The 17,898-nt window shown below is 37.3% G+C and overlaps 1 protein-coding gene across 2 annotated transcripts in view; it reads right to left on the reverse strand.

The window, feature by feature from the left end:
• Positions 1-17,898, reverse strand: part of CLIC5 (CLIC family member 5) — a 70,703-nt gene that overhangs the window by 7,332 nt on the left and 45,473 nt on the right. For both annotated transcript variants that reach the window (XM_026683736.2, XM_026683737.2), the window contains exons 3-4: positions 17,623-17,748; positions 16,313-16,419 (exon numbers count right to left, since the gene is read on the reverse strand). In XM_026683736.2, the coding sequence (XP_026539521.2) occupies positions 16,313-16,419; positions 17,623-17,748 (233 nt within the window). The remainder of the gene's footprint in view (positions 1-16,312; positions 16,420-17,622; positions 17,749-17,898) is intronic.

Here is a 17,898-nt window from a genome sequence, read left to right on the forward strand (position 1 = left end):
AATGCTAGTGTTGGGGGCGGGGATGAAAAGCAAGTCATAAATGATGTGAAAATTTGGACATATGTAAGCCTGCGGATGTAGATGGTAATTTGTCAAATGCTAAAATATGGATATGGTTTGCTCAGGCAGTGGCTTTGTGACTTGGTTAACATGTGTGTGAGGGATCAATCTGTGCCTGATGATTCGAAAGAATGTTGTCACTGTTCTCCTATTCAAAGGGGGAAAGCACAGATGAATACAAAGATTACATGGGGATTAGATTGTTACATGTGCTTGAGAAGATGTTTGGCAGGATTCTGATCAAAAAGGCACAAGAAATGACAATGATCAAAATTTGGGAAGTGCCGTGTGTATTTCTGCTAAGGAAAGAATGTACAATATTTGATTCCTCAGAGGGTCACTGAAAAATATTTGAATACAAGAAAGAAATGTTATTGTACATTTGTTAGCTTATGATAAAGTGTACAGGGAAAATTAGGGAACATTGCCTTAATAGGAATTTGGAGATTGGTTGCTGAATACAATAAAAACAATGGGAGCAAAAGATGAATGCAGCACGAGAAGTAAATACATAAAAAAATTACCAGGGAAAAATATGTGTTAATCCTTGGGTTTTTAATGCATTTCTGTCAAATGCCAAATGAATTATTGTAGTGAGGGCATAGGTGTTCTAGTTGTGGACAGAAACTTACATGTGCATTTAGATGTAGATAATGGCATGTTTTTTCTATGAAAAGATTTAATTGCAGCGACTTAATTACAGACTTCCCTCCTCTCCTGAAATGGCTGATCTATTTAGTCAGGGGTTTTCTGAAATCATGAGTTGCATTATCATTTCATTTCTGATAGAGGTACAGAATTCATGGCAGATTTTGGGAAACTCTGGTTCATCTCTAGCATATAAATGTCTAGCTGTTTTATGTTCATTGCCTACAATCACGTAAACATCCACGGGGAGGGGAATTATTTAAATCAACATCGTGCAACTATAACACAAACTTCCATTCCATTTCCACGTCTTTGAAGCCATTGCATGCACATATGAAAGGAATGGAGTCTGCATTATGACAGCATGATAAATTTAATAAATAAATAATAAATAAAAGATGCTTCTTTTATCATTTTGACAAAATATTCCACTGCTAAAGATATATCCCCATAGATGGATGGAAAAACATAGAGAACAAATGCCACCCTAGACCAATAATGTCATTGCTAAACAAATCACCAGCAAGAAATTGGCCTGACAATCTAACCCATGACTGAATTTGATGGTTGGACTAGATAGAAGACCTCAAAGGTCCCTTCCAACTCTGCCATTCTATTCTATTCTATTCTATTCTATTCTATTCTATTCTATTCTATTCTATTCTATTCTATTCTATTCTAATTGGGTTCATGTGTCTATTCAGATGTTACAATTTCAGGCCATGTTCAGTGAGCACCCATATTCAGAAAAGTTGGGAGCCAAGAATTTAAATCCTGGAGCAGGAACACATGCATTTCAATTTCTCTGTTTACCAGTGGGCACATCTTCTATCTGTGCATACGTAACTACTATCTGGTCTGCAATAAAGCAACTTGTCTAGCCATGCCATATCTGCAAGTTTCTGCTGCAAGCAAATTCCTGAATATGAGATTTAGTGTTGGGAGAGATTTATTACTGAGGCAAGCATGAAGTCTGCCAATTTCAGTCTAAATAGAAATTTAAATCCAGATTTCTAGGGCTGTAATCCAAAATTCTATCACTGACATACTGGACATACTCCTGCAATTCTGGGTCTTGCAACAATAAGCTTCTGCCTTATGCAGATTAAGCACCACTGGGATATTGCATCTGCACTATATTACAGAATTGTTAGTTTTGGACATATTTCAAAATGCAAACTGGGTTTCATTTCCTTTTTCAGGATTGTTTTCCCTTTCTAAAGTATTCTGTAAAATATCTTCTTCACATTAAAAGGAACACTGATACCAAGTTTAATATTTATCATTATTTCATACCAAACAATTTGAATTGTGATGCTAAAATTCTAACCACTGGAATGGTAATGATTTACAAAGAACTTTCAGCAGTGTATAATTGATCTGGTATCAAATTCACCATAACAAGATGCTATGTGGCCAAAGTATCTCTCCTGCCACGAAGATCCTTATTCATTGACAATCTTGTATTTAATTAACTGTAATTCTATGCCCATTCCCATAGGCTTGATTCCCATGAAAAAACAATGAGGCATCATATCTGAATTACGCAGTTGTTTATCAGTAATTTTCAAACAGGGAAAACCCTCAAAGAAAAGCACAAACTGAACCTAAAATCCAGACCTGAAATGATGCCAAAATCTAAAATTAGATTATTAAAAAAATTCTACTGGTTTTGTTGAGGATCCAGGCTTAGAATGATTGACTTCGGGAGGCTCATACATAAAGCAGAATCTGAAAAAGTGCCATACTCATGTTCATGCCTGAAGGGGCACACATGGCAAGAGATAAGAATCTTGATATACTAATGAGACAAAAAAAACCAGGAGAAATAGATAGTTTAACAATCCTTGAAAAGCACCCAAGAGCCAAGGAACAAGCAATCAGAACCCCTCTCCTAATTGTCCAGGGGCCTGAGCCTCTTGCTCAAAGACAAACAAAAATGGCTATTGCCGCTTAGCAAAGGAGAGAAGGAGAGGCTCAACCACTGACTGGCATGTTGCCCGTCTTCCTGGATGCAAGGCTTCATTCGGGAAGGAGAAACTAAGCTGAGCAGAGTGTCAGTGTATAGAGAAGGAGAAACTGACAGCACTAAACACCACAATCCCTACCAGTGATCGACTTCAGAATCTTCAGAATCAGAATACATCTGGAAGGGACCTGGGAGGTCTTCTAGTCCAACCCTCTGCTCAAGCAGGAGATCCTATACCGTTTCAGACAAGTGACTGTCCAGTCTCTTCTTAAAACCTTCCAGTGATGAAGCACTCACAACTTCTGAAGGCAAGCTGTTCCACTGGTTTAATTGTTCTCACTTTTAGGAAGTTTCTTCCTAATTCCAGGTTGCTTCTCTGTTTTTTCTTTTCTTTTTTAACTGCTGCATCTTTTATCCATGAACATCTATGTATGTGTGTGATGTACCTATATGCACGTCTACCGGCAAGTTTTCGAAGATCCTTTCTGAATTTAATTTTTAAAACTAAGAAAATAAAAAAATCTGGATCAGGTCAAAAGCTCAAGTCCAGGATTCATGGCTCCATCTCCCAGTTAACCAACCAAGTCCATTCAGGGGGTTCACAGATCTCAAACAGGCAGCCTTTTCCATTTTCAGTTGGAAGCAACTAATATTTAGAATGTGCCATCCATGATTTAAGAGGCAGCGGTCTGCTTTCAGGATCCTGCTCTTTTTCATGGGTCAAAAAATGCAATGCAATGCAGTACAGACAGAACTGTGCCTTTTGTATGAATAGAGGACAGGTTGTGTCCTGGAGAGCCCCTTCACCAACTTGCTCAGACTGAAGAAGCTACTTGGAGATGCAATGAAACTTTTCAAATCAAAATGAAAGAAGTCCAGTTGCCATGATTCAACTTCCAGACAACTCTACCTGGATGGCTGAGAATCTTCATTAATACATTGAATATTATATTCTCTAAAATAATTTATTACAGGAGTCTTCATTTTTTTTACTCTCCTTTTGTACATAGGCTGAAAAGTATGCCTATAAATGGTAAGTTTCACCTAGCTGATCTATTTCAATTTTATGAAGAAACCTATGAGCAAGATCAATATACTCTCACCATAAATACAAGAGGGGAGAGAAAAAAGCAGTAGTAACTCATTTTAAGAGACTCCAAGTAATCAAGTCCTCCCCCATCCTCTTTCCTTCTCCTCAGTGTTGTTGGAAAATAAAACATGCTCTGGAACCACAGTCTGCTTGTCAATAAGAGGGAAAAACCAAACCAATTTCCAAATGATTTCTATGTGTGACATGTTCAGAGAATGCTCTGTTTTGAAGCATTGAAATTCATATTAGTCTTCCTATTTTAACGGTCAATATTCTCCCCACCTACCCAAGAGCCAATACATTTTACTGGGGGTGGGGTGGGGCCTATCTGCAGCCATGGCAGCTTGTCTATTTTCCTAGCTTTCTTTCTCATATTCTAGATAAAAACTAAGAGAATAAGGTAGAAAGGGGGCCAAAAACAAAGAAAAGACTTTCTTCCTTTCCGATTCTTGAACCTCTTCTATTTTCAGAGCCTGGTGATCATACTAAGCTTGGATTTTGGACTATATGATGGCATGGCCAGAAGTACCTTTTAGGAGGTACATGTGTTGCACATGTTGTTGCTAGTCATACTTGTCATTTTAAAAAGCATAGCTAAAAAGAACTGAAGTGTTGCCAGATTCTCAAACAAAAGTGTTACTATCTCTTTTTAGTCAGCTCATAAATTGAATTTTTACACTGACATTCTCCTGTCAGAATAATTTCCTTCAGCTGCTTTTTTCTTCATGAGGCACACATTAAATGGTAATGATGGCAATGAACCCAAAATGCTATTATGAGAGGAACCCTGTAAATCCTAAAAAAATCAATTGGGTTTCAGAATAATAACACCTGAAGAATTAATTTTTTTCTCTCACAGCCAGGAAGAAATCATATTATTTTGTTTTAACCTCCCTTCCAAAATCAACTTATTTATTTAACTTAATTTAACTCAATTTGATTTTTGAAATCCTGGCTCAACCAATCAGTGTCTATTTTTGACCATCTGCTTCATATTTTCAGTTGGAGATTGCCAAATGGAAGTGGGATGGGAGCATGAAACACAGAGCCATGCTTTGTACTCATGTCCTGAAGCAGGGACCAAGAGCACCCCATTTCTTAGGAGTGTTAATTTCTTGACAATCACTTGGAGGAATGGACTCTTTCATCTTTACCAGTGATCTGGTTCAGTTCTGAGCCACTCTGGTTTAACTGATACATGCAGTTTGAGAAACTTCACAGGTTGTGGCATGTTGCCATTATTTTTAACTCCCTCAGCCCTCAGAAGCAGTTGGGAGGACATAGGATTTTCTTCCCTTCTGTCAGCTCAAAATTCGATGGAGCTTTCAATGCTTTGCCCGGAGATGCCTCAGATTTAGTAGCCACAAAATTCCTTTCATCTTCTCCCCTACTCCTTCCACACAAGAGAAAGGGGGGGAAAATTTTTCTCCCTTCTCTTCATTCTATTTTATTAAAGAGGAAGGAAGGAAGGAAGGAAGGAAGGAAGGAAGGAAGGAAGGAAGGAAGGAAGGAAGGAAGGAAGGAAGGAAGGAAGGAAGGAAGGAAGGAAGATGGATGGCCCACTAGCATTCCTGCTCATCCCCTGCTAAAATACGGAAGCGAACTGACTCTGCCCCTTTGTTCAGGGTACTGAAGGGGCACTTCAAACCCATCAAACTAGCATTTCTCTTTCAAGACCTGAAATTTAGAGCTAAGAGGGAGTGAGAAGCAACAGTTCCTTTCAGTGGGAAAAATAAGCATATCAAGCAATAAACAAAGTTTTGCAAAAGTTTTATCTTCACTGCAGGTGAAGGACATTGTGGGAACCCCAAGATCTGGAACTGCTTTCAGAGTATTAAGATTCCTAATGTGGAAGTTGGTTACTTGTAAAAGCTTGAACAAGGTTGGCACTACCGTGTTTCTCATATAATAAGGCCGGGTCTTTTTTTTTTTTTTGAGCCCCCAAAAATGGCTAGGCCATCTTTTGGGGGTGACTTAATTCCCCCCCTTGCATCTTCGGGCGGGCGGGCAGCAATGGCTTGGATGTTGACCTCGGCATTGGTGGGGCACTTCATATCGGGGTCAACGCAGGCAGCACCATATCCGGGTGTGCAACAAAAGTACTTCCTAACAGCAAGCCCCCTCACCATTCTCCCCATTTCGCATGTTTTAATATAGGCCTTAATTTGGGGGAGGGCTTAATTTCATTTCATGCCTATAAAACATGCTGGGACTTCCTATTGGGGGAGGCCATATTGTTGGAGAAACAGGGTAGACCTTCTCTACCGTTTGGTAGGTAAAGCAGGTAACCTTAGCTTTAAGAGATATCTTTGTCCCTAAGTTGCCAGTTGGTAAACCTTATTTTTTAGTACAGAGCTAGAAGTATTTCTCATGAGGATAATCTGTTGGGCCCCACTATTTACTGGGCCAAAAGTAATATATTTCTTGGTCTAGAAGGATATTTTTCTACAGTACAACTGAATTTCCTCCAAATCATCTTCCTCTATGATGATAGAGAAGGTACTATTTACATTTAAAAAGCATAAAAATAAACGCCCCCTTTTTAAAAGAATAAAGACCCAGAAGCCATTACATTTAATGGTCCTTCTGTAGAAGGCTTCTTCTAATCTAAACAATGTCAACACATAATGCCCATACTGCAAGAGCATCTACTGGCTTAAAAATGGGGGGTGGGGGCAAAATCAGGCAAAATCCCACACCTTTCTGTATATATACAACGCATATAATATCCACTAAGAAGACACAGAGCTTTGATCAGCCAGTTGCATTCTTCATTTTAAAGCCACCTGCTTTCATGGAGTGTGTTAAGAAATGTCAGGAGATCAACGTGCTGCAAATGGGCAACTAGCCTTTTTATATTTAGGTACAGAGAAAGTGCATAATGCCAATGATCCAGCAGCATCAGGGGCTACTCATTTCTTTCGGCCCATGGTTCCAGTAGATGGATATGTTTTATAAATCTGTTAGGTTAAGGGAAATGGCATTCTTGAAAGTGAGCCAGTGGTTACCTGAACTTTAGCCTTCAGGTAACCATATATAAGTCAAATATAAAATTGACAAGCCACCTTAGGTGGGCTGATGATTTAAAAAAATATATCTTAGGTCAATTTTACAACAAATTCAAAAGTGAGTATTCTAGATTTAGTGCAGGAATTGCTCCTTATTCCAGTTAAGTGTCAAGAGAATTTGTATTAATGGAGACAATAAAGTCTGTGATAGCAATATAAGAGAATATTAGTTTAGTGGTACCGATACCCAGATCTGTCTTTGTTTTTGTTTTAAAGGCAACTGGTCTTCCTTTCAATCTGCAACTGAAATGATCTCTGTAAATCTATGGGCTGCTTAACTGTCATGCAGAGCCATGTTCAACAAACTATGACCTGTGTGCAAAATGAATCGTGACCGCTGCTACCTTAGCCCAGTGATTGATGCTTTTTCTTTTTATTGCTCTTCTCATCCACACAAAATTTATCCCATAACACATACAGATGAACTGGATGCAACATAAAATGAGTCAAAGAGGAAAACTGTTCATAAATATTCAGTCTCACCCGAGATTTATTCTCTTTAAAAAAAAAAAGCTTACAAAACCAAAACCACCTTCCTTGATCGCTTCCAGATTCATTGCGATTGATATTGCATAAGGTCTATTCGAATTTTCTGGTATGCAGGGAATAACAAGGTGGAAAAGAAATGCAAGGTTTAAAAATGAAACAAATCCACTTCATCAGCTAATGAGATTTCAAAGCCATCACATTTTGGTTAAAACTTTCAAAATAACAGAGTTGAAAGGGAACTTGGAGGTCTTCTACTCCAACCCCCTGCTCAAAAAGGAAACCCTATATCACTTCAGACAAATTGGCTGTCCAGTCTCTTCTTAAAAGCCGTCAGTGATGGAACAGCCATAACTTCTGAAGGCAAGCCGTTCCACCGAAACTGTTTTGTTTTGTTTTAGTCCCAACATTCCTCCTCTAACTGAAACAATTGGTATATTTATAAGAGTTTTCTTGGTTATTTTGTATTTTAAGAATGTTTCAGAGGTGGTATTCAGCAGGTTCTGACCAGTTCTGGAGAACCAGTAGTGGAAATTTTGAGTAGTTCAGCAAACCGGCAAATACCACCTCTGATTGGAGATTTTACAGGATCCTTCCTCTGCCACGCCCACAGAACCAGTAGTAAAAAAAAAATTGGATCCCACCACTGGAATGTTTGTTAGTATTGACTTATATTCTATTGCATTCACCTTTCTTTTATGAAACACCTAAAACAGTATAGTAATATAATAACTAAACAAAGTGCCCATATATATTACTGAATATATGAAGCAATACAAAAATTAACTTTTAGAAACTTTTTTACTTGCCTTCTACAATCTCAATTAAGGAATTAGAGTTGGAAAAAGCTGGATAATATTATAATAAGGGCACTGTGGTGTTGAACACAGACTGTTTTCAAATAGAAAATAAAAATAATTTTAAACCAAAGATTTACAGTTCTATAACTAAAATGGAAAAACAGTGTACATTTTTATTAATTGCAATTATTTTGCTCACACATATCCACATCCAAACAGCTTGTTATCCCATTTTCTTACAGAGGCAAAGAAAATGTGTTTTTATGATTGACTCTTTATTGAGCAGGTCATAATCCATGAAATTCAATGGAGTGTACAGAGTTAGGATACAACACTAAAGCTGTTTTTTCCTACTCCTCCATTTTTATTCCAAATGTTTCAAAGATTTAGATCCTCTGCATAATTGGTTAGATACTTATTTCTAAAAGAAAAGTGTTATGTTAATATAAGACGAAACTATTTTTGTGGAGTTCAAACCAAGATGTGTCTAGCCCAGTTCACTGAAACCGTATTTTTCACAATATGCTGGCTGTCTCTCCATTCATCATCTGCTGTACAACTCAACAAAAGCTTTAGGCCATTTTCCCACTATACACCTAGGGTGTCTTTTGGCATCAGCCAGCCATCATTGAAGGGATACAAAGCCTGCCTCATTATTATAATTTTGGCAATATAATGGTCTTAATGACATTTTTAGCATTACATTTCTGCTTTGCCTACAGCTTTGAGGTTTGATGAATCAGATGAATTACAAGAGAAGTTATTTTGGAACAGCAGCAGGGTTTTGTTTTGTTTTTAGTTATTATTGGCAATTTTCTCATATGGATGACAATATGAACTATTAATAAGGTTGGTTTGCAGCAAGTACCTGTAGTCCACTTCAGTAGAAGGGGCGAGGAAGAAATCAGCATGACTAAAACTAGTAGCCATTAAGCAGGGATGCACAATCTGCAGCACCAGGGGTAGGTTTGGTTCTCCAAATCCTTGCAAATTTTTCATCCAATTTTGTGGTAAGTTTTAACGTGACAGAAGGAGAAATGGCTTTAAAATTTCCAAAGTTTTACTTCTATGTCCCACTTTCTTTCTGAAACACCTGGAGCACCAGTCAAAAGCAATAGCTCCAGCTTTAAAAAGTGTCTTCATTCCTGTGTCACATTCAATGGATTACATGAATAAGCTGGTGCAAAATGAAAATCTGGAGTAAGTCCATTATTTCTTCTTCTAAGCATTTTCCAACATACTTTTGAGAGGCTAAATCAAATGCTTTTTCTGTGGTTTTGTCTTATTTAACTCTCCCATTTTAAGTAATGATACCTTCATAAGTGGGGGTTTTTTTTAATCATTGGAGGACAGTATGATTGCTTTAAAACAAGGAGAAAAAGAGAGATGAAGAAATACTTTTATTGCAATATCTGTGAAAAAAATAGAGCATTCTTAAGATGGCTTCCGTACAGGGGGTCAAAGGTACACAGAATTCTCCCACTCTATTTTTGCAACTCCGTACCTAGACATCCACTGGAGGTAAGTGAGGGTGGCAAGCAAGGCCCAATTCTGCCCCTTACATACTCAAGTGCAACCATGAAAGGCTGGTGCTTGCATCATGACACATTTTGCTATGCTAGCATCACTGTAGTTAAGAACAGATGCCAAATGAATCCCCCAAACCTTTTAACTTTACATACAAAAAAATCTACCCTTTTGAGAAAAACAGTTTATTGTAAACCCCCAGACTCCTGAAATTAGAAAAAGGAAGAACCTAGTTTTGCTCATTTATAAGATGGAGCCTATCCAGTTTACACCACAGTCTTTGATCCTTTAAAAAAAATATGATGTGCAACCCCTGGGAATAAAAAGTTGCCCATCCTTTATACATGGAATTGTCTCAGAAAGAATGATTGACAAGGTCAACTTTTCAGGGGAAGTGACTACATATACACCATCTGAGAGAGAATTCATAAACAAAGGGATATCAAAGGCTGATAGTTATAATATCAATAAAGTGCTCATTCATGCATAAAGCAAACAGGGCACATTTTTATAGTAAAACCATATATAGTGAAGGAAATTGTATTGCTTTTTTCCACCCCAGCCCAACCTCCCATCACAGGATTGCAGAGTTTCCAGTATGTATGAGGACAGTTTTCTCCATTCGGGCATTACTTATAACTGCAAACTTCATGTGATTCAAGTCCAAAAATCAAGTTGCCTGGACTTCCAAAAACTTGGCATGCCCCAAGGGATTCCTTCACAACAATCACTAAGCACAAATTGGGCTTGAAATAGAGAACTATCTGGAGGCTAAAGCATCTTGAGGCAAACCTTGAATTTATTCTAGCCCCACTTGGCCTTCTAAAGAAACTGTCACTCGCAATCTTGGTTTGTTGATCTGTTTCTTTAAAGAAACTGTGTTTGATAGTTTGTGCCTTTATCTGCTTCCTTTCTTTACACCACATACCAAGTACTAATGCAATAAAGGAAAATCAAGTCCTAAATATAAAGCCACTGCAATTTATAAATGAAAGATGATCATTACAGCATTCCAAATTAAGCTGCTCTGTGTTTACACAGTGTGCAGTGTAATTTAAATGATCAAAGAACAACGGGGGATACCTTGAAAATCAGGCATCCAAAGCAACTAGAATTTTTCCAAACATGCTAGACTGCAACCACGAGAGAATAGAATTGCTTCTAAGATCTTTGGCCTAGACTATGCTGCCCCCTTGCGTCTTAGCAGCAGTCCAAATTGCTTTTCGATATTTCTACTAGATTTTGAATGGCTCTTGTATTTTATATGTTTATGTTAGTTTTAGTGTACAAAGAAAAAGATAATAAGAACCATTAAAAAACAACATACTATTTATTGTAAGCAATGCATTAACATGTCATTGAAAGGGCCTTTTATAACCCCATAATAGATATGAGTCCTTCATACTTCTACACATGCAAGGAAGTCACAGGTATATACCAAAGTACCAGACAGACCCAGCAATTTGTTTTTTTAAAGCATTTCTCAGTATTCCATCATTAATATTATATCAAGTTTAGTTATGCTTCCCATTGTGTGTGTGTGTGTGTGTGTGTGTGTGTGTGTGTGTGTGTGGTGTTTTCCTGGGAGGAAGGAAGGAATGGGAAAATGTTGGGAGTGATGTCAAAAGTATATACACCAAGCAGTGTCACCCAAAGCATGAAGGTCAACTTAGCTGCCCTGCTAAAGCAAGCAAGCACTTACTGCATATCAGACAGCATGATTTAAGATTTCTGGAGATATCAGCAATAGCAAAGACATCAATTCATCCTGCACAGCATAAGACAATTGTAAACCATTCCTATATTTTATCACATACAAGGGTAGACATTATAAAGTGCTGGGTGGGGTGGGGTGATGAGTCCCCTCAAGTCAGGTGACACTTAGCATGCTACTAAGGAAAACTAGAGGCCAACTGTAGAATAGATTACAATCTGCTCATGTGTGAATTCCATGACAAATACAGTAGAAGAACAAAGGCAACTAGTTTCCACAATAAGATCTGCAGCATACACCCATCATTTTTAAAGAGAATACTAGAAATCACTTTGAAATCCTGAACTTCGTAGGTAGGGAATTCGAGGAACTGCAAAATCAAATCAAATAATTTGTTAAGGATAAATGTAGAAACTTCCAAAAAAAACAGAGTCATGTCCTGTCTGCCTCCTGGTGGTCAATGCAACTGCCAAAGACCAAGAAACAGAAGAAATCAAAAAAGATATCAGAACAAATGGTGTGAATTGAGGCCAACCATGAAAGCCCACAGCAGATAGTGGTGTGAATTGTCAAGAAAGAAGAAGAGCTGATACAAAGGACAAAACCGCAGGAAGAAACTCAACAAAGAGAGTCAAGGAAGGACTACAGTAGCCTAGGTGTTTTTTTCTTTAACATAATCCTAAATTCATTCTCCAATATTTCTGGACTGAGCAAAAATAACTTTCTCTGAAACCTTTGAGAGCCAGTTAGTGCCAATGGAATTGAGCTAATGGAACAGTTTCCAATGTTGCTCTCCTATCAGCCTAGTTATCCTGGGTCCCAATAGGAAAGGAGGGGTTTCAACAGGGCTTCTCTCTCTTATCTTTGCATTCTTGCCCAGTTACTTCTTTCTCTTGCCTCATTTCCATCTTCCTGTTTTTACTTGCCTACTGCAAATGCAACAACCATTTCATTGCTCCTCTCTGTTCTATTCAGTTTTCTTGCTTGCTTGCTAGCTGGATAAGGTCTATGTGGGCATTTCTGTGTTTGCGTGTCCAAGAGTAGATTGTGTGTGAGAGAGAAAAGTTGGTTGTGCATATGTGGATCAATTAATTTTATAAATGGGTATCTCATTCTGCATATAATTAAATAGTAATTAATTAAACTTTCTGCCTTTTTGGTATGTAGTTTCTTGTAACACATCCACACATTCATACGGGTTGCTTTTAAATACACTTCTTGGGAGTATGAGGAATAGTAATAAATTCAGAGTCATCTTCCTTTTGGTTAAATTCAATTGGGGCAACATAAGCGATCTTAGATTTATATTAAGTACAGAATGCATCACAGGTAATAATATAAAAGTATTTTCAAAGGCAGCAAAGAAATTGAAAACAGACAGCCAAGATTTAAACTTATTTATGATTAATGGCCCAAGATTAAACCAAAGCTCTTATTTATAATTTATGATACTATGTATTAATTTACCGGAACAGAGGCTATTTTATATATTTAATTTATAATTTACCATTCTGGCTCATGGAAGCTTACATCAATTATCAATTTTATCAATGTTCTCATTCTCTCCCCAGAGGGCCTTGTAATTTTTTCCATATAAGAGCTAAAGAATACTGTAACCATAAACCAAAGAAGAGAAATTAAAGCTGAAAAACAATTCCTTTCTACACATGAGCAGTTTATGATTACTTGCTTTTTCCCAGCACAAAGCTTTCTGGGAGATTTGCATAAATTCTGTTCATTTTTCCATGTCTACTATAAGCTTGTACATTTTCAAGTCATAAGCAGGTCAGGCATAAAAGGGAAGTAAATGAAGCCACCAAAATCTTTATCTCTTTATCATTGTGTAAAAGTACTTGCTAGAAAAAGTGACAGCCTGCCATCTTATTGTTACCCCCTTATGTCTCAAAGCAGTTCAAAATTAAAGAAATTGAATTGTATAATCTAATGAAAAATGTATAATCTTGTATGAGATCTGATAATTATTTAAAAAATAGAGGGGGAACTATTTATGCAACACCACAGAGGGAAGGCCTGGATGAAGAAATAGACAGTTGATGGCTTTGGGAATATCCTCAAGCTATACACCTAATCTTTCTGGGGGAATAAAAACTCATTTAGAATAGAACCATACACAGAACAGAATTCTCCTTGTTTTGATCCTCTGGCTCCCTCTGTTGCTTGCTTAATGGGATCAATGGGAAGAGGGCTGCCATTTTCATGTGGCTTGCCTTGCCTCCCTGGCCTGTCACAAGGATGTGCACTTGTGACCCTGAATGGTCCACCTTCATAAAACTTTTTTTTCCTGTGTTCTGCTGTGCTCAGACACCTAACAGAGAATAAAACTCCAAGTTTTGAGAAATATTTGGGTGGAAAGAGGGAGAAGAGATATCCATAGTTGTGCTTTAGTGATTCAATTTGGAAAAATGTGTATTTTGCAAGGCCTGAAAATCAAATCCATACACTGAAACCTCAAACCCTTTTCCTGAAAATAAAAATGCTTAGATTCTGACCACCTTAATTCATGATGCACACACTCCTTCTGCAAGGTTGCCAAATCTTAACTCTGGCAAAGTTCCAATAGTGAATTTCTCCAGGCCCAGTTCTTTTCATCTGAAGCTGTGGTGACAGAAGAAATTGTGTTTGGTAGAATTCCCCACTCCATGAAGCTCAGAAGAGTACAGCCCTAATTACAGCCTGTTAACCCAACCTCTAGTTATCATAAATGGTTTAGGAAGTTGATAACTGTGACATGCACTGCGGCTCAAGCACTGCGCTAAGACAGATGCAATTGATTTGCAATTGATTTAACATGTTGTGTGAACCTAGATCTTGTGACTAATTGAACAAGTCATACTTCAAACTAATCATGACACAGTCCCATATGTGATTCCAGCAATTGCTTAATTAAAGAAGTAGCACAAGCAGAATCTAAATATTTGTAGTCATCTTGTAAATACATCCATGTCAGCAGGCCTAAACTGGAGTAAAACTCATGCAACTACATGGGGAAACATGTCCCACACCATTTAACCAACCTTATTTTGCTCTATATAGCAGCAAACAATTAATCCATTTATCATGTGGCCACAATATTAGTTAGATCAGCAAAAAGAGAACGTTTTAATTCAGTGTCAATTTAATGATTTAATGTTCTTTTATTTTGGGGGCTTGATTTGAATTCAGGCCAGGCCTGAAGATTCTTCTGGTCAGACAGCTGGAAAGTCCAATGAAAGAAACCATGCAGGTGGTCTTTCAGTTCAGTTTGCAGTGAAAATAACCCAGTAAAATACTTTAATGAATGCAGCCACCCACATTGGGCACCCTTTAAAGTAATTTCAGAAGCAAATTGAAAAACAGCCTCCAATGAAATCAAAGGGCTAATTCTTCATGCCAAGGTAAGTACAACATTAAGAAGGATTTAGTCAACTGGAACGATCTTGATGACGTATATGTTCCTCCTTAGCAGCAAATAAACAATATGGCTGATAAGTATGAATAAGTTGTAGCTGTTCAATTTATTTATTAGTGTTTAAAAGGCTATACTAACCTGCTACATCAAGAGGGAGGGAGGGAGGGAGGAAGGAAGGAAGGAAGGAAGGAAGGAAGGAAGAAAGAAAGAAAGAAAGAAAGAAAGAAAGAAAGAAAGAAAGAAACTCTAGGGGACACTCAAAGAGAAGATTCTAAAAAAACTGATTTTGAGTATCCTCCCATGTGTATCTTCCTAGAATTCTTTATTCTTGGATCAGAAATGAATATATACTTATGGCAACTACAGCACCAGGACTTTACAGAGAATGTCAAAGCAGAGTCTATGATGGTATGTGGTGAAGATCAAGCCTTAGAAAAACCTGTTATTAAAATGATTTGGGTGATGTTGGGGGGTAGATGGAATCAAGTTGGCTGTAATTGAACTGGCTTGAAATAATAAATATGCACACTTTCTTTAAACACAGCTTGCCACAACTTGAAAATCTGGAATCAATTCCCTCACTTTCAAGATGCTTAAAAATTGTGGAACTTTGATATGTGTTTGCTTCTGGGTTTACAGTCCTAGCCAGGCTGCTCCAGACTTTTCAATTTGTATATTTCAAGGCAGCAAACTTAATCAAACAAAAGAGAGAAAGGACTGAAAATCCAGGAAACTGTTACATGAATTCCTGTAGGGCTCAACTGAGTGAAAGGAATTTTACTATCCTAATGTGGATTCACCATCACATTCATATTATTACCATTAAACAGAATTATGTTCCTTCTTCCACCATCTAAAAATGGGGATGTTAGACTGAGTTGAGAATTTGCCAACCTTCACGATTTCTTTATGAAAAGAGGTAACAACAAATATAAATAAAATATCAAATAATGCAAAACATGAAACTGCAAATTCCTTCAATCCAAGAAAAGGAAGAGGAATTCATTGGCAAGGGAAGTGTACAAGGCATCCTTCATTCTCAACACCATTCTGCCCCTATCAGGATAGTTTAAGAGCCACTAACATCAATTCACAGTCTGATTTAAGCAAAGTTTACCCAAAGGTGACTGAGCTATCAATATTATTCTACAGTTGGCCCTTGGAAGAAGTCCCTGCAGCTTAGACATTCAGCAATCAAATCCACATCCAAATTACTGTAAGAAAGCAACATGAGATAGGAACAAATGGCAATAATACACATTCACAAATGGCAATAATATTTCTTCTATCTATAAAATACACTATGGATACATGCCCCAACTAAAATTGCCCATTTGAGTGACCATTTTCATGTGCCTAAAGAACTGCCAAAAAGTGAAGGAAGAGAAACAAAGGCTGAGGATTGGGGAGGGAAGCGAAGTGGGCAAAATGTAGACGTTGGTCATGGAGAAGTGAAGAGAATGCTTCATCATCAGAGAAAGAGAGTATTCCATAGATCTGCAGAGGAAGCACATGCAGTGGCTTCTTCTCTCACAACTTACTGTTATTGTCCTGCTGCTTTGTGTTTTTGATAAAGGCAGAGAATTTGGAGAATATGTCTATGCCTGCAGCATTAGATTCACGATGCTTGGCTGAAAGCTTAGGATATCTGTAAATAGAAAGAGGTGGTTTTTAAAAAATAAAGTTCCCAGGAAAGTAAAAACAAAACTTCACAAATACATGCACACACAAAAATACACCATTAAAAGACACATTTTGTTCCTGGCAAGTGCTGCTTGAACACAAAACAACATTTCTGAAGATCAATTTTTATTTTAAAACTGCCTCTTATCTCAGCATGTCAGCCTTACAGGACCCTGCTGAAAATGAGTGGTGCCATAGGAAGCCAACTAGTTTTAAGTCACACCGCCGGGGGTTTTATGACAAGGTTAATTGCACCAATGCTTAAAGTCAAAGAAACCAAAGAACTGTAATTTTATATCAGAACAAGCCATATATCTTCAATGATATGGAGGAGTTTGGCAGTACACAGCTTCATTTCATTGTAAATGTAGCCTATTGCTTAATTCCCTCTGCTAAAAATCAGTTCAAGCTATAATAGTCCTTTTCAGTGTAACAACAGGAAAAAAAAGTGGAGGGAGGCTCCCAGTATGTGTGCACTTAAAGAGATGTGTGATTAAAGTTCTACATAGAAATAGAATTTTGAAAAGAGTGTTGTAATTCTTAAAAAGTTGCCTGTGGGCTGAGAATCATAATCTTAAAAGATTAATCAGATTTTAGTATCTACTGCCAGCTGCAACCAAAAACTATTGAATAAAATTTACAACTTACAGTCCCTGAAATCAAATGCATTTATCTTACAGACCATAAGTGTGTTGGTAAGTGATGTCATGTTTTGTACTGGGGGAAGAAGTATCCCACAACTCAGCATGACTTAAATACTCATACTTACATATGCTGGGTCTAATACGCTTGAATGACATTCAGCTACTGGAGAAATGAACTAATTATATAGTTTATTTGGATGATGAATCTGAGTTTATTTCCCAAGTGGAGACCCAGGAACGGTGGTTTAATTTGAAGCAAGATACTTCAGATGAACATTTTTAAAAATAGAAGAACTCATGGCTAAGGTTTCTGGCCATCAATTCAAACTCAAATAAATATGACTTCAGAGGATAGAGAAAGGAGATACACACTTAGAATTGTTACTTGACTGACAATCTATGAGGAAGGCAAACTAATTATAAGCAAAGTTATTGATATATTTGTCATTTACTTTTATATAGTGCCTGGCAATTTTAACATAACTCTAATAAAATATTTCAGAAACAAAGATAATATATATTACTTTGGAGGTGAAAGAGTTTCCTCTAAAAATTCCTCAATCTTGTTTATATCTGTCTTAACTTCTCCGTTAAAAGTCAGAAATGGTGGGTGGGTCCCAGGAGCTAAATTATGTAAATCAGCAGGCTTTCTGTGGAAACCAAGAAGAATACATTAAGATATGTTTAATCATGTTATGCTTTTACTTACTCATAATGTTCCTCTTTTGTAATGATTCATTGTTTCATTCTTTCTGAGTAGCATAAATAAGTCCCATATAATTAAAAAGGGTAAGAGTTTC

Source organism: Notechis scutatus, chromosome 1 (assembly GCF_049901735.1).
Source record: "Notechis scutatus isolate UNSWTSFEM ecotype Mainland chromosome 1, rNotScu1.2, whole genome shotgun sequence".
NCBI classification, from domain to species: domain Eukaryota; kingdom Metazoa; phylum Chordata; class Lepidosauria; order Squamata; family Elapidae; genus Notechis; species Notechis scutatus.